Source organism: Pleurodeles waltl, chromosome 11, assembly GCF_031143425.1.
Source record: "Pleurodeles waltl isolate 20211129_DDA chromosome 11, aPleWal1.hap1.20221129, whole genome shotgun sequence".
NCBI classification, from domain to species: domain Eukaryota; kingdom Metazoa; phylum Chordata; class Amphibia; order Caudata; family Salamandridae; genus Pleurodeles; species Pleurodeles waltl.
In genome coordinates, this window is record NC_090450.1 from 369827782 (window position 1) to 369850295 (window position 22514).

At 44.4% G+C, this 22514-nt stretch overlaps 1 protein-coding gene across 1 annotated transcript in view; it reads left to right on the top strand.

The window, feature by feature from the left end:
* Nucleotides 1–5924: 5924 nt before the first annotated feature.
* LOC138265103 (uncharacterized) overlaps nt 5925–22514 on the top strand; it is a 30345-nt gene continuing 13755 nt past the window's right edge. Inside the window, exons 1-2 of the mRNA XM_069212644.1 lie at nt 5925–6414; nt 10678–10708. Of these exons, the coding sequence (XP_069068745.1) occupies nt 5925–6414; nt 10678–10708 (521 nt within the window). The remainder of the gene's footprint in view (nt 6415–10677; nt 10709–22514) is intronic.

The window sequence follows — 22514 nt, forward strand, 5'->3', positions numbered from 1 at the left end:
GGCGACCAGTGCAGTGTGCAGGTGGGAATGCTTAGCAAAGGTAGTGCAGGAGCATAGGGTTTCTTCAGGTCAGTGAGTTTACAGGTTCTGGCAGGGCAAGAGAAATCTGTGCATGATAACCTCGGATAGTGATCCATGGAATGGTCAGTATGAAACAATGAGCAGTGCTTTAAGTCTTCCTTAAAAGTATTTACTGGTAAACCCCATCTCATGCAGGGAGGTGGGCAGAAAGCCAGTGAGCCACCCATTGGACCTCTGCAGCTGAATAAAATCATTATAAGTCCAGAAGATCTAATCCACCCGCAGTCACAGGTAACTTTAGAGTGGAAAGAGCTCCCGATGGCATAGCAGCAACCAAATCAGATGTGTGGCCTGTCTGAAGAAGGAATGAAGGACGAGCTGGGGAAGGTTTGCAAAATAATACTATCATTGGGGTAGCACACCATCTTCACTAGTGCCACGTGGCCTTTACAGAAAGCAGAAGAGAAGACCAAAAAGCAAACTGGGCTTGGAGGGACCATTCGCTCTGCCGAGATTTTCATCCTGGAAATCAGTGTAAGAATGGTAGATCCTAATTACTAGATATCAAAAGGTAACTGGTTCCTAGTTCAATCTGAGATCTAATTTTATATAAAGGGGAAAACAGTGCCATATGTTTAAGAAACACTAATTACATTTTAAAATTTGTACATTTTGTTTGTAAAATTTACATCCCAAATATTTTGAAGATTCTATGTGTACTTGACACTTAAGGATAACCCAGATCTCTAGTTTGGCTTTTGCTCAATTTCAAAACCATTTAAAGACATGGACAAAGCAGGCAATTGCCTTGCACAACCTTGCAAGGGGTCTGCCCCCTGCTCATCCTTCACAAGCACTAACAGCGGACCATTGCACCAGAAGAGTTTGCCAAGGTGGATGGGTGTTGCTTGTTCGACCACTTGATAGTGCCTCTTCTGTTTCGCTCCTGTCTGCAGAGACAACTCCCTAGGTACCCAGTACCTTCGAATAGTCTTGGTGGACCCATCTTGTCTGATTTTAGGAATTGTCCCACCTTGTTCTTCTCTTCTTTATTTATCCAGTTATTAGCAACAACGCTTTGAATTACTTGCTGAGGATCTCCCATTTGATCTCAATTTCATCCTCCTCTTTTATTATCTTTGATTTGTAGTCCAGGCTCCCATTTCTGAGATAAATGTAGAGTCCCAGACATACACTCTAGTGCAGTGAGACTACAGACAAGTTATGGGTGCCTCTCATCCTGACATTAGGTGTGAGACTGTCGCCCACACCATCTGCCCAGCCACTTAAAAAAAAATGTAGGTTGAAAGTCCATGGGCGGTTGGGGTAAGCCAGGTGTTTTTGTTTAATTTGTTTAAATTAGCATAAGGTTAATTACCTTAATGTTTCCCATACTGTTTGCCAGGGGTTTTAAAATGTTCAGAAACATAATCAAAATTTTGCTGTTACTTTCTCTTCAAGAAAGATCGGGTAGATTTGGGTAGGGGGGATGGGCTTTCCACAGTACTGAAAGGGCATTAATTTACTACTGAACAAGGACATAATGTGACACCTGAATGTAGCATACCAGGAGGCAATCACAAAAAGACAACAGTGAATAAATAGTTCTATGTTAAAAAAGAGTAAATAAATGCACTGACAACATAGTGAGGCATGGCCTCTCTTGCGTGTGTCTGTAAAACTGACGTTTGTTCTTGAATTTTTGTCCTGAATTTTGACCCTTTGCCCTGAATTTTTGTCCTGAATTTTGACCCTTTGTCCTGAATTTTTTACAGTCCTGTCCAGAATTTGCCTCAATCCCAGGTGGTCACCCTACATGCATTGGCACTTTGTTGACATTCTGTGGTATTGAGAGCAGGTGAAGAGGCGCTGCCGAGATGATGTTTAATGACGTAATTTCCTCCTGACATTTGCAACAACTCCAGGCGGAAGTGCTGACTTCTTTTCACATTGTAGTGCAGATTTTACCCGCTGGAAATTAGTTTTTTTGTCAAGTAAATTATGTTTTGTTTCACGGTGACAGAATTCTTTTCTAATACATGTTTGTTTTTTACAGGTTGGAAGTAACAGTTCCGGCCTTCACTTTACACGTCTTTTAGCAGATCCTAAAAGAATTGAAATCCCTTCTTTTTTATTTAAAACTATTTTAGAGTGAAACATGTTTAACTATTCTCATCCACTATAATGCTGGTAATATTGAAAACAGCACTGAGCAGGATTTAATGGACAAGGAATGAAGAGGGAATATATTGATAAATGTACACATAGCACATTCTTGCGTGCAAGGTTGTGGAAGAGGTTTACAGTGCACGTAATGCCGCTTTCTTTGGGGCGCCTTCTCTAAAGATCTGCCTTGAAACGAACATTGTACAGCTGGATAACTTTCGGATTAGTGATTATCTAGTGAGGTGCCTGATAGCCCCACTTTTCAGCAGTATATTGCCCCTGTTGTCTCCGTGATGTTCCCATGATGTACTTCGGGGCAGTGTCATCCTACTACATGTATCTTGCAAATGTGTAAAGGCTGATCTCTGCTATTCTGAACTGTCCCTTAGTGACTCTAAAAGACTGAAGAGCCCGAGCCTCGGGGACGTTATAAAAAGTGCAGCAGGTGCAGTGGCGCCGGGTCTCTGGGCTTGTAAGCCACCGAGTGGACGCCAAAAGTAGCTGTTTTGGGGCCATATTTAGTCAATGGCTCCTCTGCTGCGCCAGTGCTCGGAGCCAGAGTCATCAGCAGGGATAGGACATGGCGGTCATACCTTCAAATAGCCTGAATATTATTATTATGTTTACAGTACAATTTAGAAATAATATTTTAACTCTGTGTTTTCTTTTGCTTAGGATGCAGTGAGAAAGGCCCATAAAACATCGATTCAATAATCTGTTAAAAAAAGAGTAATACCTGTCATGCATCTCAAATCCTCAAAACGCAGAAAAACATAAAACGGATGCCATTGTACAACCACATGTTATGTACATTAATGTAAATGTTCATTGAGGGGGCAATTAAACTAATGTGTGATTTACTGAATTTTTCAGCTGACAGAGGCCTGTTTGATTTACCAGACGCAGGACGGAGCTGGAGTGAAGGGGAGCGACTATATGCAGGGGGTGTCAGATCTAGTGGGGGGGTTTTAGCAGGAGAGGGAGGGCCAGGGAGACAGTGTGGGGGAAGATGCCGCCAAGGTGACCACTGAATTTAAGTGGACAGCGCGGGCCTGTCTGTCTGTCAGCACAGAAAGGATGGTCGCACACAATCTGTGTTTACCCCGGGTCTGGTGACTATGACATTATACACCGGAAGTACGATCATCACGGCGGTGATGACAGACAAGAATGTCGCTTTCAATGTGTCGCCTCAGGATGGCTCAAACTTTCACCAGTTTCCTTGGAGCGCACCCCTGGAGCCGGGGTGGGAGAGTAGTTATGGTGTAGAGAAGTGGGGGTGGGCCCCAGATTATGTTACGCAGCCACGGGGCAGTCAGAGTGGAGGCGAGCAGGAGGGGAGGGGTACAGAGCGTGGGGGCCAGCAGGGGTGGGGGGAAGGAGAAAGTACAGGACAGCAGGCAGGCGGGGGGGTGGTCAGCCAGTGGACGAGTGGGGCTGAAGGAGGGTGGAAGCAGCAGTGGGACTGGGAGGGGCTGGGTGGCGGGGATCAGGGGTTTTGGGGCGCAGGAGAGACAGAATACCCTGGAGAGGCAGAAGAGGCAGGACTGAGGTGGGGGGCAGGAGGGGTCAGCCAGGGACGGGGTTCAGGAGAGGAAGGGTCAAGGCAGCACTGGGACTGGCAGGGGCTGAGCGGTGGGGAGCAGGGGGGCCCTGGTTTCGGAGACCCCGGGCACCAGTGGGGCTGGTACGATGAAGAGATTCAGCGGCTGTGGGGAGAGTGCGGAGGGGAGACAGGGCCGCATGGGGGCGCTGGAGGGGTCAGCCAGGGCTGGAGCTCAGCAGAAGAAAGAGTCTGGCAGTGGGACTGTGAGAAGCTGAGTGCGGGGTGGCAGCAGGAGGGACTGACCAGGAAGGGCCCTGAGGAGGGAGGCGTAGAGGGTCAGTGTAGCAAAGAGGAGGAGGGGAAGCAGGAGAAGGAACAGCACCTGGAGGTTGAGGAGGGACAGTTCAGTGAAGGCGAGGGAGCTGGAGTCAAGAGACAGTCTAGTGAAGGTGAGAGTGCTGGTCTGGAGGGACAGTCTAGTGAAGGTGAGGGAACTGGAGTGGAGGGAGAGTCTAGTGAAGGTAAGAGTGCTGCTCTGGAGGGACAGTCTAGTGAAGATGAGGGAACTGGAGTGGAGGGAGAGTCTAGTGACGGTGAGGGAGCTGGGTTGGAAGGACAGTCTAGTCAAGGTGAGGGAGTTGGAGAGGAGGAACATTCTAGTGAAGGCAAGGGAGCTGGAGAGGAGGGAGATTCTAGTGAAGGTGGGAGTGCTGCTCTGGAGGGACAGTCTAGTGAAGGTGAGGGAACTGTAGTGGAGGGAGAGTCTAGTGAAGGTGAGGGAACTGGAGTGGAGGGAGAGTCTAGTGAAGGTGAGGGAGCTGGAGAGGAGGGAGATTCTAGTGAAGGTGAGGGAACTGGATTGGAGGGAGAGTCTAGTGAAGGTGAGAGTGCTGGTCTGGAGGGACAGTCTAGTGAAGGTGAGGGAACTGGAGTGGAGGGAGAGTCTAGTGAAGGCGAGAGTGCTGGTCTGGAGGGACAGTCTAGTGAAGGTGAGGGAACTGGAGTGGAGGGAGAGTCTAGTGGAGGTGAGGGAACTGGAGTGGAGGGAGAGTCTAGTGACGGTGAGGGAGCTGGGCTGGAAGGGCAGTCTAGTGAAGGTGAGGGAGTTGGAGAGGAGGAACATTCTAGTGAAGGCGAGGGAGCTGGAGAGGAGGGAGATTCTAGTGAAGGTGAGAGTGCTGGTCTGGAAGGACAGTCTAGTGAAGGTGAGGAAACTGGAGTGGAGGGAGAGTCTAGTGAAGGTGAAGGAGCTGGAGTGGAGGGAGAGTCTAGTGAAGGTGAGAGTGCCGGTCTGGAGGGACAGTCTAGTGAAGGTGATGGAACTGGCGTGGAGGGAGAGTGTAGTGAAGGTGAGGGAACTGGAGTGGAGGGAGAGTCTAGTGAAGGTGAGAGTGCTGGTCTGGAGGGACAGTCTAGTGAAGGTGAGGGAACTGGAGTGGAGGGAGAGTCTAGTGAAGGTGAGGGAACTGGAGTGGAGGGAGAGTCTAGTGAAGGTGAGGGAGCTGGAGTGGAGGGAGAGTCTAGTGAAGGTGAGAGTGCTGGTCTGGAGGGACAGTCTAGTGAAGGTGAGGGAACTGGAGTGGAGGGAGAGTCTAGTGAAGGTGAGGGAACTGGTGTGGAGGGGGAGTTTAGTGAAGGTGAGGGAGCTGGAGTGGAGGGAGAGTCTAGTGAAGGTGAGGGAACTGGAGTGGAGGGAGGGTCTAGTGACGGTGAGGGAGCTGGAGTAGATGGAGAGTCTAGTGAAGGTGAGGGAGCTGGTCTGGAGGGACAGTCTAGTGAAGGTGAGGGAACTGGAATGGAAGGAGAGTCTAGTGAAGGTGAAAGTGCTGGTCTGGAGGATCAGTCTAGTGAAGGTGAAGCAGCTGGAGTGGAGGGACAGTCTAGTAAAGGTGAAGGAGCTGGTCTGGAGGGGCAGTCTAGTGAAGGTGAGGGTGCAGCAGTGGAGGGAAAGTCTAGTGAAGGTGAGGGAGCTGCAGTGGAGGTTCAGTCTATTGATGGTGAGGGAGCTGCATTGGAGGGACAATCTAGTGAAGGTGAGGGTGCTGGAGTGAAAGGAAAGTCTATTGAAGGCGAGGGAGCTGGAGTACATGGACAGTCTCGTGAAGGTGAGAGTGCTGGGCTGGAGGGACTGTCTCGTGAAGGTGAGAGAGTTGGTCTTGAGGGACAGTCTAGCGAAGGAGAGGGAGCTGGAATGGCCGGACAGTCTAGTGAAGGGGAGAGTGTTGGTCTGGAGGGACAGTCTAGTGAAGGTGAGGGAGTTGGAGTAGAGGGACAGCCTAGTGAAGGTAAGAGAGTTGGAGTAGAGGGACAGTCTAGTGAAGGTGATGGAGGTGGAGAGGAGGAACAGGCTAGTGAAGGGGAGGAAGCTGGGCAGGAGGCACAGTCTAGTGAAGGTGAGGAAGATGGGCTGGAGGAACAGTCTAGTGATGGTGAGGAAGCTGGAGAGGAGGAACAGGCTAGTGAAGGTGAGGGAGCTGGACTGGAAGGACATTCTATTGAAGGTGAGAGAGATGGAATGGAGGGACAGTCTTGTGAAGGTGAGGGCGTTGGGCTGGAAGGACAGTCTAGTGAAGGTGAGGGTGCTGGAGTGGAGGGACAGTCTTGTGAATGTGAGGGAGCTGGAAAGGAGGGACAGTGTAGTGAAGATGAGGGAGCTGGGCTGGAGAGACAGTCTAGTGAAGGTGAGGGAGCTGGGGTAGAGGCAGAGTCTAGTGAAGGTAAGGGAGCTGGAGTGGAGGGACAGTATTGTGAAGGTGAGGGAGCTGGAGTGGAGGGACAGTCTTGTGAAGGTGAGGGATATGGGCTGGAGAGGCATTATAGTGAAGGTGAGAGAGATGGCTGGAGGGACATTCTAGTGAATGTGAGGGTGCTGGAGTGGAGGGGCAGTCTAGCAAAGGTGAGGGAGATGAAGTGGAGGGAAAGTCTATTGAAGGTGAGGGAGCTGGAGTGGAGAGACAGTCTAGTGAAGGTGAGAGTACTGGTCTGGAGGGACAGTCTAGTGAAGGTGAGGAAGCTCGAGTGGAGGGACAGTCTAGTGAAGGTGAGGGAGCTGGATTGGAGGGACAGCCTAGTGAAGGTGAGGGAGTTGGAGTGGAGAGACAGTCTAGTGAAGGTGAGGGAGCTGGAGTGGAGGGACAGTTTTGTGAAGGTGAGGGAGATGGGCTGGAGGGACTGTCTAGTGAAGGTGACGGAGCTCAACTGGAGGGACAGTCTAGTGAAGGTGATGGAGCTGGGCAGGAAGGACAATCTAGTGAAGGTGAGAGAGCTGGAATGGAGGGACGGTCTTGTGAAGGTGAGGGAGATGGGCTGGAGGAGCATTATAGTGAAGGTGAGAGAGATGGGCTGGAGGGACAGTCTAGTGAATGGGAGGGAGCTGGATTGGAGGGACAGTTTAGTGAAGATGAGGGAGTTGGAGTGGACGGAAAGTCTAGTGAAGGTGAGGGAGTTGAAGTGGAGAGACAGTCTAGTGAAGGTGAGAGTGCTGGTCTGGAGGGACAGTCTAGTGTAGGTGCAGGAGCTGGTGTGGAGGGACAGCCTAGTGTAGGTGAGGGAGCTGGAGTGGAGGGACAGTCTAGTGCAGGTGAGAGTGCTGGTCTGGAGGGACAGCCTAGTGTAGGTGAGGGAGCTGGAGTGGAGGGGCAGTCTAGTGCAGGTGAGAGTGCTGGTCTGGAGGTACAGCCTAGTGTAGGTGCGGGAGCTGGTGTGGAGGGACAGTCTAGTGTAGGTGCGGGAGCTGGTGTGGAGGGACAGTCTGGTGAGGGTGAGAGAGTTTGGCTGCAGAATAAGCAGGTGAAGGCGTTAGAGGAGGAGGGCCTGGTGGGTCTGGGCGATGAGGAGACACTACAGCGCCAATTCACAGATGACTGCACTGAGGTAAAATATTTCTTGTAAATATAGGATGATTTGTAAACGCACGCACACAGTGTGTGGAAGAGTTGCAGCATCTCAAGGTAATATTCCCTCCTAACAGACCAGATGCATGTAGAGACATGTACTGAGTGTGGAATAATACAGGAATAGCTGAGTCCTCACTCTGTGTGTCCACCTGAAGCTCAGAATATGCTAGAAAGGAGGAATAATCAGCTAACAATGAGAACTGATTAAAGCTGTCAGTCAGTCAGTCAGTTCCGTGTTCAGTCACTGATCAGTGACCTTTGCTCTGAGTTTTCAAACAACTGCATATGTGGAACATGTCAAACGAATGAGAAATCCATCCATGTGAGCATGTGGTGAACCCCCACCCCCTCCATGATCCTTTGCATACCACAGCATCTTCAGACATTGGTTAAACAAAGGCCATCACAGCTGAGTCAGACCATAACCAAAAGTAGTTACAGCCTCTGCCAATGAGCAACACCGGTGTTTACCTTTAAAAAATGACTTGTCTTTAGATATGTGCGTATCCAGTCACATTACGAACATATTTGTCAGGTTTCTGAAAGCATCACATTTATTTATATAGAGCGTGTTCTGATTGGCTAAGAGGTAGCCTTTGTTATGTAATCTTATTAATCTGCCACTTGAGTCACTTAAGGATAGGGAACATTTTGGCTCACTTTTTCTGTCTTTTCCAATTTAATGCCAGAGAGGTTTAGTCTCTTAAGAGTGATATTAGCAAAAAGTAAACCCCTCCCCCACCCCAGAAGAGTGTACTTGGAGGCATTGTCAGATCGAAGACACCCATAGTCTCTGTGCTCATTATTTACTGGTCCCCGCATCCTTCCGGTAATCTGCACGAGGACAGGTCGTCTACGTCAGAGGTCAGCGGGGGCGTCGAAGTATGCGTGGATGTCAGTGTGCATGGAAGTGCATTCCACCCTCGTCCAGGCTCCAGCATCCTATTCCTGTAGCCTCTGTGTCCATCACTCTACAGCAGGGGATGGATTTACAATGAAGGTGTCTTTTTCACCTTTTCTACTCAAGGTTTTTACGTTTTATTTTAGCTTCCAATGCCGCTCTTCTTTCATGTGGACTACGAGTACTTAAAACCACTAACTGAATTGGATGCAATTATTGAAACATTTAATAAAATAATAATATATTTCTGTTCACATGAAAGCTTAGTTGCAGAATTTTCTCCAATGAAGCATGTTTCTTTTACTTTTCTTTGTCCCAGCCTGAAATGGATGTGAGCGACTCATGGTTTCTGTCAGAGACTCTGCATAGCCTTAGATTTCTGCGGGTCGCTCTTTTATTTCAGCTTGTTTATACCACCAAAAGTATCTAACCTTGGGGAACCCTCTTCAAGGTCATAAGCATGTGTCTAAAACCCTCTTAGTGTTTATAATCCGAGTCTCCCCATCAGTTTCTGGTTGAGATGGATGCTTGCTGTGCTACAGACGTTTCTCCAGCGTGGGATACTTCACACGTGGTTGCCAGAGCAACCATAGAGAATGATCAATCAAGGATGAGTTAGGAGTTGGAGTGCGTCACGGGGGCTGTAAATCTCTCACCTTATCTACTAAATAACAGCTCGTTCTGTTGTTCATCTCGCTGTAAGTGTGGTACCTCAGATCTATCACTGTAGTGGTTTCACGCCGAGTCTTCAGGTAAAATCCACAGCTGTGTTTTGAACCTTCGGATGTGGGTGCACCGATCAGTGCCAAGAGTTGAGCAAGACACAATGGTGGAACTCTGTGGGAGTCAGTGGTTGCTCTGGCAGGGGAGAGGTAGTGGGGACTAACATTAACATCAGTCAGGGCCCGATTCACAAAGGTAGACTTAGTCCTGAAGTGTAATTGAAATCTGAAGTCTAACTTTAGACCTGAAGTCCAAACTTAGACTTCAGATCTAGCTTTAACTTTAGGTCTAGCGTTAAACTTAAGGTCTAACATAGACTTCAGGTCTAAAGTTGGATTTCAAGTCTAAATGTACCTTGTTGAATCAGGCCCTCCGTGTCTGAGTGGTAGACGCAGGGGTAGGTTTGTTTGTAAATCACAACAATAATTTGTATTGTTTACTTTACAGCATCTTGCACCTGAGGCTCTGGAAGAAGGTAATGGCTGTATCTTCTAGAATTCTTTATATTTGTTATTGAAACAAGCATTCTTTGGGACACGTAGGACCATCCTTGCTATACTAAGGTCCCCCTTGGAAGAAAAGAGTGAAGTCTGCCTACCACCCATCAACTCGAACAGGGCATAACCATTCACATTTATATAACCAACAGCAGGATATAATTGATTATCTAATAGACAATATAAAGTTCTTGAACTGTGAATATTTCAAAGAAATTGCTCTTTATTGTCACAGATGAATGTTCAGTTTGAGAAATGCATTGTCCCAGATCAGTTTCCAATTTGGCATGGTTCTTCTTACAAAATAATACATGACAACCTGGATTCTTCATACAGAGTAATTGTTAACAGCCAACACATGTTTTGTGAAAAATCGCTTCTTCAGGGCTCACTTATGAATACAAATAGAACTATCTTGAGGGCCTAGCTTGAATTTCTTTATCTCCCTTGATAAGGGTATCTGATCCGACTGCTTCAGTATAAAATTACTCTGTATGAAGAATCATGCTCGCCCTGTAATATATTGTAATAAGGATCAGGTCAAATTGGAAATTCATCTGTGACAATGAAAATACATTTCACCTCCTAACTGGGCTTTGTAGGACTAGCGGTGATAGCTGTGTAAATCAGTGAGGGTCAAGCCATTTCACCAATCTCCTTCAAGGAGACATAACTACTAGTCTTGCTTGTCTAAAAGATTGAGTCAGTCTCCGTTTACTGTGATATTTTTTCTCTTTCTGTCTGTCGTTGCCGGTCGTCTCTCTTTCTCTTTCCTCATTCTTCTCTTCCTCTCTCTATTTTACTCTGTCCTATTGCCTCTCTGTCCCCCTTTTGTAGCTCTCCCGCTCTTTCTCTCTTTTTATATCCCTCCCTTTCTCTACCCAACCAAATGCTCTCTAATTCTATTGTATTTATTTTCTTGTGTAGGCAATGGGAAGCAGACCTATGCAACGCTTTCGTAAGTATGCCTGATAACCTTCTGAACTGTTGATGCTGGTGAAAGTGTAAGAGGGTGAACTGACTGCCAACACTTACCAGCACTCACTCTTTTTAGCTTTCACATCCTGTGTGTCACCACCAAGTTCTCTTTGAGCTATATCCCATGTCACACCTCTCACGTGCAGTGCTGGAGCTGTAGTACAGAAAATCAGAGTAGAAAACAGAAGGGGTCCCTGACTAGATAAGGAGAGAAATCCAGGGAGCAACACTCTGAAGGCGACACATGCATCTCTCCTACTGTATTCACAATATATCACATCAATAGTTGCTCTACATATTTTTAGATTTTTTTTTTATTTTATTCAACAGATAACTACTTCATTATACAATTTCCAAGCAGAAAAAAAGCAAAAATTCCCTAAGCTAACCTGAAATAAAAATAAAACATATCAACATACTTAAGACAAGACAATAATCAAGAAAAACCCCAATTAGGGACCGACAAACACAAAACCACAATAGCAACAGACCAACATACAACAACAAATATCACATAATGATAACCACACCTATATATCAAGCAAAGAGTTCATTACTCATAATTTATCACAGATAATAGCAAATCCATGTTCTATACCAAAACTACAGTTGTCAGTCTTTTGTCCAACTACTAATAGGGGCACATTCAGTGCCAGCAGATGAGTATTAATTTCGAGCGCTGCAGCCCTTTCGTGCGCCACTTGGTGATCCTCGAGATTCGCGTACTAGTGATTATTGAAATAGTTGTCCATAGTGAACACTGTAACTCTTTCATGGGCCACTTAGTGATCCTCCAAGATCATGGTAGGCAATTTAGACTTCTTACTGCCACTCAGTAACCTTTCGCCAACTCTTGGCCGTTGCCTAGTCGTTGCTATTGGCGACGCGCATTTTGGCTATTGTGGCTTTGTTGGCCCTTAATTGGAGTATTTCTAGATTATTGTCTTGTCTTATGTATGTTGATATGCTTTATTTTTATTTCTAGTTAGCTTAGGGAACGTTTGCTTTTTTCTGCTTGGAAACTGTATAATGAAGTATGTATATGTTGAATAAAATCATATTTTTTTCTAAAAATATCTATAGCAACTGTTGATGTGATATATTGTGAATACAGTGGGAGAGATACATGTGTCGTGTTGGGAGTATAGAAAATCAGATGCAATTAAAATGCAGGCTATATTAGAGATTAAGGGCCTTGTTTATAATTTGACAGACACAATACTCTGTCACTAAAGTGGTGTATGTCCCTCCACTCCACTGCAAATGTATTAGAGGCACTTGTAATTCAGCAGATGGGATATCTTCCACGGTTTCACAGAGTAACAGTCCACCAAACTCTAATTAATACCAAAATGATTTATTTTACTTACTTTATTTTGGGGTTCTGTGGCTTGTGCAAACTGTTCGCTCCACAATGCTTTGCAGGTGAGCAATATATAGTAGTTTGGGCTTGTATAATATATAGTTCTCAATGGAGTCAAGTAAAAACAGTTCAATGAATTGGAAGGGGTACCACTTAATGGTGATAGGGCCAGCTGAGATAAGGTTCCGAAAGAAGCGTCCCATCAGGCAGGTGAGATAGTTACCTTTGAGCGTTTGTCTATTGTATTCAGCACTGTGCAAAGGGGTACAAGGTAGTGACATTAGTATATAAAATTATAGCAGGACCTCAGTCCCCCATTGTGTTAATCGAGCATCATTCATGAGCACTGACTTGAGAAACATTATAAAAAGCACAAAAAGAGAAAGTCTAGATGCTCCCTTGCTCAGAAGTGTAATCTTATTATTTCTGCGATATGAGAGATGGCGCCCTGCACCCTGGTACTCAGTGGTTAGTACTGTTCTCACCTGAGCAGTGAGAGAGGTATGACAGGAGGAACTTCCTTAACTACTGGATTTCATTTTATAGGGAGTGTACTCTTTGAGAAAGGTGTGCGTGTCTGTGTGTGTTTCTGATGTATACATCTACCTGTGGATTGCTCACCTTTTGAATACCTCCAATGCGCCACCAGAAAAAGCGTTACAAAGGTGAGCAAATTGTTTGTTGCTATAAGCAAAGCCAAAGTTGAATGAAAACTGCAGCTTCTTTTCACATGTTTTGTTTTATAGATCCAGGGAGACACTGGCCAGAAGAAAATGGTGGCAAAGGTATACAACTAATATGTTAATTAGTATATATTTTAACTGAAAAGAGAAAATGGTGTAACAAACTAGAAGTTTCTTAATTCCTTGAATATAAGTGAGCACAGACTGAGATCCAGTCACTAGGATATTATGAAGCACACAAACATACACACAAAGAACACAAAAACAGACATAGGGCCTGAGTCACAAAGGTAAACTTACTTTTGTGTAAGTTTAAATATTTTTTGGTATTCACAAACTACGAGTCAATGTTAAGTTTCTGCTGTGGAGAGTCTGCAGTTGGGGCAGAGAACTTCACACATAAAAATTGAGCATAGGCCTATCTTTTTATGTGCAGAGCTTCCCCCCCCCAACTGTTGAGTTTCTGCAGTTGTAAACTTACTAATAGGCCAGGCATATATTTTTATGTGTGGAGTTCTCTGCTCTGACTGCGGATCCTCCGCAGTCCTAAATTTAGAATTAACTTGTAGTTCGTGACTACCAAAACATGTAATTTACACAAAAGTTTGTTTACCTTTGTGAATCAGGCTCCGTGTTTTCTTGTATACTTATTGAGCTTTAGCAGGACCTCTCACAGCAGTGATGTTCGTAGTATCTCAAGAGTGGAAATAACGGAGTTACTTTCTGGGTAGCTACTTTAGGACAACACATGGAATATGGTGGTTGAGTTGTGCTGTGCAGGACAAACAGTCATGTATGCTATGTAAATGTACATACGGAATGGCAGTGAAGGTGGGTCATTTTGTTGATGGACGGCATTGATTGAATGTTGGATACCTTGAGTCCTTAAGAAAAGGGGGTGTATTTTTATTTATCCACTGAGCTCCACTAGGAGGTCATACACACACCAGCAAACACAAATATACTACCACTCATTGTGCTGTGGTCTGTGCACATAAGAAGCATCTGCTAAAAATAAATAGGTTCATTTTTATAAAGGGGCTGTGTATTATAGACTTTTTAAGTTTTAAGACCTCTAGTTAATACATGTCACCCATGACGAGTACAGTTAAGTGACACACTGGGTTTTATCTAAGTCATACTTTTCTTTTTCGCTTTACAGATTCTTTTGTTGTTGTTTCCACAAGAAGAAATAGGTGTTAATTGGTAGTGGTGCCTTCAGGTGCGTACCTTTCTTGATTTCCACCCTGGAATGATTTATCCATGAGCTGTAGATGTGAGTGATACCCAATCAGTTTCTGACCGTTTCACACAAACCATCAAGTGAAAATGATGGATTTCCCATTTTGCGGTTTCGTGCATCAGCGCTGTTCCTGTACCACTCCTCTAAGAAGATCATAAATTCTGCAGGTACTAGCCTCACCATGTCATACCTGCTCGAAAAAACCTGTTGTGTCGCAAGCTCTTATTTTTCAATAACTGCTTGGTTTGTGTGTGGAACCTGTGCAGATGTGCAGCATCATCTTTGTGATAGCCCAATTGTGGCACCACAGGCAACTGTGTCTACTTTAGTCCTATTTTGTTACTGAGGTTCCTTTCTCTGCACCATGACCCCCTGATCCTGCTATTGCTATGTCAAAAGGCACACAGATACTTGTTAACCTTGTGGTGCTTAATGTGCTAGGGCTTGTGTACTTTGACAGGTAAGCAAAAAAGCAAGAAGCATTTTCTCAGAAGTGGTCCCAACTGAGCCTGACTTTGCAGACTTCCCTTCATATATTTTAGTCTATGGTTTCTTTATCTTGATCAAACAGAGAACAGCCTTCTACAGGGGTCATACACGTGGATTTAACTCCTCTTGGTTAGCATGAACCCTGTGACCCAGTGGATGAAGCAGCTATTGAGAAATTGTCATATCTTGTTGGCTAATTAAACATCAGAAAAGTCTGCTTCAGTGAACCACTAAAAAGGAAACTTCTGAGCAACAAGAGAACCACACTTTGAAGTACTATCTTGTGCATTAACACAGGATTAATGACTTAGAGCCTCATTTCAACCTTGGCGGTCTTTAAGCAAGACCGCCGAGGTACCGCCGTGCTGAAGACCGCCAGTGCAGGTGGTTTTCCGCACAGTGTATCATGACTGCTGGCAGCCCTCCACCCTTTTTCGGACAGAGAGCCGCCAGCAGCCATACTGGTGGTCAGCGGGGAAGTGGAGGCTGCTCCACCTCCACCGCCACGTCATCAGAACACCGCCCACCGAATCACGTCCCATGATTTGGTGTGGCGGTGTTCAGGTGACGGGGAGCTGGCGGGGGAGCAGCCCCCATGGATCCCGTTCCCTCCCGGAGGATCACCAGACCAGGTAAGGTGATCGTCTATTAGGGGAGGGGGTGGGGGGTGTTGTGTGTTGTGTGCGTGCATGAGGGTGTGCGTGTGAGTGTGTAGAGGGTGTGTGTGAGTGTGTGTATGCATGTGGGGGGTGTTGTGTGTTTGGAAAATGTGTGCATGTCTTTGTGTATGTGTGTGTGTATGTGTAGTTGTAGTGTAAGTGTGCGTGTAGGGGGTATGTGTGTCAATGTTGGGGGGGTGAAGAGGGGGGTCCAACCACCTTTGGGGGGTGGCATGGGGGTCGTGGGTTTGGGGGGAGGACCCTGGGGAGGGGGAGAAGGGTGGGGAAGGCCCCTGTCAGTGCCAGGGAACGAATTCCCTGGCACTGATAGTGCCTACCACCATGGATTTTGTGGCGATACAGAACCCCAAGAACTCCAGGGCGGTATGCGGGGTCGTGATGCTGCCGGCAATGTAGTAACGGCCGCCGGGCTGGAGACCGAAGTCTCCAGCCAAGCGGTCATTACCACCCTGGCGGTCAGAGTGGAGAAGTGGCATTTTGCATGGCTGTCACCGCCATGCTTGTAATCCCAATTGTTTTACCGCCGGCTTGTTTGCGGTATTACTGCCACTTCTCCAACGACCGCCAGGGTTGTAATGAGGGCCTTAGCCTTTACTGCTACTGATCCACCTAAAGCGTAGGGGGCTTTAAGTCTTGCTAGGTACATTATAAGGTATATCCCCTCCTCAGCAAGCAAGACTGTCATGTCTAGCTACCTAGAAGGTTGTGGGTGAGACTGGGTAACAGGGTAACATGCAATCAAACAGCTATTTCCAGCCATTCCTATAGACGGAGAGCCTGATGAAGCGACAGTGATTTGTTTAGGATTACAGACTGACTAACAAAAGAGTACTTTTCCAATTGGTCTTTATTGAAGTTTGTTAATATACAATGGGAAGTCAATATTTTGAGACATTTAGTAGTCTGGCAACACTAAAGAAAGCAACCTTTTGTCATTAAATATGTGAGCATTTGGAGTGCACTGTGATCTCGGGTATCCATGTACATTGACGTGAAGTATGGGTGAGTTGGCCTGATATGTGCAATACGTTTCTCTGTGTGAGAGGGCCGCCCTCAGCCATAAGAAGTCTGAGTTCGGACCGATGGCCATGACCAGTGTATTGACTCCAAGCTCTGTGCGCCAACTGCCCGAGCAGCCCCAGGACACAAGCCCTGACCAGCAGTCCTTCAGGGTGGCCGCCTGTCCGGGTCAGGCTCCGATGTAAGCAGTATCAAATCCCATCCAGTGATTTGGTTGGTCGAGCCCGCCTGTACTAGCAGTCTAGCGGTGGACTTCGTTCTGTCATGCCGCCAGAGGAGACTGAATATCAAAAGCATTACCAAGGGTTTCAACTTACACAACAACTTAGAAGACCTGCCTGATTAGGTCTCTTAGACAAAGATGCTGCCATATTACTTATCTGGACACAAAAGCATAGTGGCTCTTTGAGACACCAACCAAGAATGGTGAATATTCAATGCACCAAATTGGGTTACTGGTTTAGGGGGGTGAAACCCTACTCAAGCAGTAACCACAATCTTTGTCAGGGTGAAGTCACAGACAAAACCCAAATTAACCTGTGCTCAACCATCTGGTAGCTTCGCACAAGAGCAGTCAGACTTAACTTAGAGGCAACGTGTAAAGTATTTATGCAGCACATCAAACAGTAATAAAGTCAAATACAAGAAAAATCCCACACAAATTAAACAAATAGAGTAAAACTTAATAAACAATTTAAGATCAAAATAACAAAAATCCAATCAGTAGAACTGGAGATATGCAATTGTAAAGATTTTAGTGAATTTAGCACCAAAAATCACTGAACCAAACTGTGGTTATCTGATCGTACCTGGCTGGGACAAAGTCATATGTTCAGGCCAACTGAAATGGAGCGTGGGCCAGCTACAGGGACCCAGTTATGCCTGCAAAACAAAGTAGCTTAATTCCTGGGTGCAGAGCGTTGCGAGGCCTTGTGCCGTGGATGCATAGCGCAGCCGAAGCGATGTGAGGTCCTGGTATATAGACGCATCGAGCATCGCCTCTTCCAAGGAGCTTCAAGGCGAGGACCTCCATCATCATTAAGGGGGCTATTGACCAGGGGGTTTGTGATGTGAGGGCCTGCGTTGACAATATGTTGCGCTGCGGGGCTTCTGATGCAGAGTCCTGCATTGGCGTCAAGGATGCAATCGAAGAGGGGCTTACAATCTGAGGACCAGCACCAATGATGCTTCACTCACCGGCTCTGATGCAGACATTTCCAAAGGCAATGTGTCTGTTCCATTGAGAGCAAAGCTGGGGTGACAGAGCACCTTCAGGCTCACTTCCAATGGTCCAGAACTCAGGAGGCACCACTTGGGAGGGTATCACTCACAGCAGGCAACGTCCAGGTGCTGTGTTCAAAGTGGCTGGAGCCTTCTCTCCCTGAGGCGGTGGTCAGGAGGACAGCCAACTTTCCAACTTGGTGGTCATGGGTTCAAGAAGCAGGTCAAGTCCTTCGTGCAGGCAGAAGGGCAGTAGATCGGAAGTCCCTGTTGCAGAGCAACACAACAGGCCTCCTTCTGAGTTCCCCCATAGGTCCAGATGTGTACTGAAGAGCTGGGTCTAACAGTCCAATATTTTTACCTGGTGCCCATTTTGAAGTAGGAGAAGGATTTGGAGGTTTCCACCCTCCCGCCCCCCACCCCAAGGGGTAAGGCATTCCCTTCCTCCTTACCATGCCCCCAGCTTGCCTTGGTTCACAAAAGACCAGTGTCCGAACCTTTCTGAAAATGCTCCAGCAGAGCCTTTTTAATGTGCAAGCCTGATAGGTAACAGTTCTTCCCTTTCATCAACCCAGAGTGGCCTATCCTACCAATACATATCTTCTCTTCGTCTCACTCTCAGGGAGCAATACGCAGGGACCAAATGCCAGTTGCAACTAGTCATTAGCTGTGACCCAGGGACAGGCTTCTGCCACCAAATGGATAGGCCAAGAAAATGCCAAATTTTGAAAAAGTGACATTTTAAGTATTGTGGCTAAAAATGAAACTTTACTATTAAAGTGGACTTTTAATTACAATTCTTTAGAAGCCAAGTTTGATATTCCTACCTGCTGCCAATTGTTAGTTATCTCTTATTAAATGTAATAAGTTGATCTAATGTTATCCTTAAAGAGAGGTAGGCCTCAAAACAGTTATTTGACTATCAAAACATGTAAAATCTAAAAGTACATGTCAAAACTTTCAAGTATATTGCAACCTGCCCTCTGGGCTATTTAGGATCTACCATAGAGGTGTCTTCCATGTAATAAAACAGAGGGGAGGGTTGCGCCTGGCAAGAGTTATATTTTGCCAAGTTGAAAAGGAAGTTTTAAATTGCACCCACAGGCTACAATGGCAGGCCTGAGACCTGTTTTAAGAACTACTTAAGTGGGTGGTACAATCAGTGCTGCAAACCCACTAGTACCTTTTAATTTACTGGCCCTGGGTGAATATATTACCAATTTACTAGGGACATCCAAGTAAATTAAATATGTCAATTGGATGTAAGCCAATGTTATAATATTTAAAGGAGAGAGAACAAGCACCATAGCACAGGTTAGCAGTGGTAAAGTATGCAAAATTTTTACTCCAACTAAAAAAGTGAGCAAAAACAGAAGGCTGTACAACAAAAAAGTTTGGGTAAAACCACATCAAGGATGTCAGGATCAAAAGCACCTTTTTGGAGGAGGCAAACTGGTGTCAGTCCCCTGCCCCTAGTGAAAATGTTTACTGCAATCCTAAAAGGCAAGCTGGGCTCATCTTCAGTGAAAGACAGAGTTGCATTTTATATCTCTCATCTATGCTCTGTCTCCAATTCATACATTGGAGAAAATGCATTTATTATTTTATTGGGTGGACTATGCTGTCATAGACATGGTACATCAATATAGTGGACTCATTAAAACCCAGAATGTGTAACCAGTCTATAATTGTTCATATAATGTGTGTCACTTAACATTACTTTGTGTTTAAGTGTTTTCAGGTCATTTTGTGGTTTCTATCTCTCGATCTAATTATATGTACCTCTTGTGTTTTTTTTCTTCAACAGGCTATAGATGGTTGTCATCAGCAGTGGAGAATTTGTTAAATGCCTCAGTGATCAGAGGAATCAGATTTTCAACATATACGAATAGATATATTTTCGTTTCTGTATTATGCATTTAGTTAATGTTTAGTTTACAATAGTTTTTAATAGTATTTCCTTCTGTATGCATTAGGTCACTAATAGAATAGAGTAATAGGAATAAAAAGTTAAGAATATAAAAACCCAAGAAGCAGGAAAAGCAGCGCTACATGCTATCCACCTTCAAATTCAGGGATGGTAGGAAAAATGTATATTTGAAGGGGGTGTTTGCTGAGCGCTTCCTCACCATTCTTAAGAACATAACAAATAACTAAAAAATATAGTAAATAAAGTGTGATTTTAGTACTCTACGAAATCTTTCTAAATATATTTCTGCTGTTTTCAAAGCAAGTCAATACTTGTAATTCTATTTAGGAATGTTAAAATAAACATAAATAGGTACCTTAATTTACTTATCTTTATCCGAATTTCACTAAACTGGAACTTTCAAGCAAGTTTAATTTACTGATATTTAACTAAAATAAATAGGAAGACCTTTTGAAATTAAAAATTTTTTTGTGTATGTGTAGGTTAGTTGATGGGAGGACAGAGCTCTGGGGGATCAAAATGTTAGGGTTTCACCATGTAATTAGATGAAACAATGGTCCTGATGTCATTGAGACTTATAGTCCCCAAAATAACATATAGCCTATCAACTGTAATGATTATGTAGGCTGTACCCTAACCTTTCTCAATAATTCTGATTATGGTGGGTGATCTCACTATATAAGAAATAAATATTTCCTCCAAATCGCCATACATTTTGGAAACATTATCTTTGTAAGTCCATAAAATACCAGCTTAACATAGAATTATCTTCACCGGATTCCTTCTTATAGTCATAAAAGGTAGAATATCTCTTCACCGTGCGAGATCCTAGAACGCAAATTTAAAGACAATATACCAGATTTATCCCATTCAAGAAGAACTAGGGTAAGGTTATCAAAATATATTTGAGAGTTCCCCTGACCCACAACTTTTTGTGGCATTTTTTAATCCTCTGCAACATTTTGTGTGTTTAAGCATTATTTTGAATAATTTTTCAAAACAGTTGCTTAATTATGCATGTTTCAAACTCTTTCAGTTCATGGATCTTGCACATGTGAATATACATATATATACAGTTCTAAATCAGGCCCAAAGTTTGTTAACCCAACTATTTTGAAAATAACAAAAACATTCTTTACATGTTTGCTAACGTAAGTGCTTAGCGATAATTCAACCTAACATTTGTGAAAGGCAATTCGGTGAGACTGTAAAAAACATCAACATAAAAATATATAAAACTTTGATTTAATGTTTCATAAAATAAAATCTAGTAATTGGCAAAAAGGAACAGAACAACTTAAGTGCATTTACAATTAGATTAAAACATGATTTTGATGCTTTATTGTCTTTACAGTTTTAAGCAAAGCTTGCTAGCAAAATGAAATAACTATGTTAAAAGTAGACAAATATTTGTATTGTATCCCTTCAAAGTGTGCACGAAGTTGGTCTTGATTTAAATAAACTTTACATTACATTTATAATATTTCTGTCTCTGTGTTTCTCTGTTACTATCAAAGGTTTGTTATCCTAAAGCGAGGCTGTGAACATTGTAAGTAGGTTTTGGAGTTCAACATCCCCATGGCAGGTAACATAATCTTCACTTTTGTCAATTTTATGGTAGAATAATACAATACTTGCTTTTGAAGCCACAGCTGGCTGGTTAGGGAATATGCTTACAAATACATCTGATAGAATATATAGAATTATAAAGGAACTCTTTATAGTTGCTCTTTACCTTTCTTGTGGCCAAGTGTGGCACAGTGGTTACAGCGGCAGACCCTGATGCAGAGATCTGGCCCTGGACCAGGGCTCAATTCCTGCCTCGTGGGTCTTGAGCTCAATTCCCTTGGACCAGATAATTCTTGCCTCGGTGCCTAATTTAATTAATGGGTCCCACTCTGTAACTCTGGGCAATAGCTTGCTTAATCTCTACAATGGCCCTGACAGCACTTGGATGCCTGGCTTCACCCTGGGGGTTGCCCAGGAGTGGGTGCCTCACAGGGAAAAGCCAGGAGGGGTTCCACAGCGGTATACATACAGCACCTTAATACCATAATGGGTGAGTAGTGCGCTATATAAGTGCGAAGTTTACATTTTACATGAAATGCTATCATTCAGATAGATTGAAGGGCACAATAAAATATGGAACAGAAATGTAGTCCATACATTCCTGAGGTTTGTCTTTCATATTCCCATAAGACTTGGGTGTAAGACCTTTACGGTAATAGAATATTGGGTACTAAATATTGTGCTACAAACATATTAATGAGCGCTGTATCAATAACTTACCATATCTAACTCCACACACATGTACATTGACAATATCTTAAAATGTATTTAAACCTTCAACTCTGCTGATATAATAAATATTAATTAGTGTTATTGGCACGTATCTTTGCTGTTATTCCTCACAGAATGTGAGGGGTATTGCTGGTGGAGTGCTCTTATATAGACTCTGGGCTGGATAATTTAGATGGCAAACTCTAAATGTGGTTTAGTGGTCAATTAACACTGCATTAGGTCTCATCCTAAACTTGTGCTTTAGGTACTCAATTCACAAAATGCCAGTGCATGCTCAGTTGCTATACCAACCTGAAATCACCTTTTCTCATGAGCGGTTTTAATGATTTTGTATGTATTCCGCATTGTCCTGTGGACCCATAATACTTCACAATAGTTTACCAACCTTCTTAAGTAGGGTTATTTCCTGAAATGTGAAAAGGGAGCTTGAGCAGATAGTTCTTTGAGAAGATTATTCCAGGGACAAAGACACTGCCTACACACCAAGCAGAGAGATAAATTCCAACATGTGCAGTCACACTTACTACAACACATATTAGAATTATGATTTTTGTGATAATTGTCAGCAGGTCAAACCTAACCCTAATCAGTGAGGTACAATTCAAGACAATGCAGATCCCGCATGGTAAGCACCACAAACTGCTTGGTATTCCACACAAATCTGAGATAGGTATTAATTGGATACAATACTTATCTTCTAACACCTTGGTGTCATTTTTTATCCTTGTGATAATTTTTTCAAAAAATTGGCCAACCCGTCATAGGGGCCATGGTGACTTTTACCTTTCTAGTTCCAGATCTGTAACTGTCTGTGAGGCAGTATAGCAGTGTGGAAAACAGTGTTTAGCAGAATTTA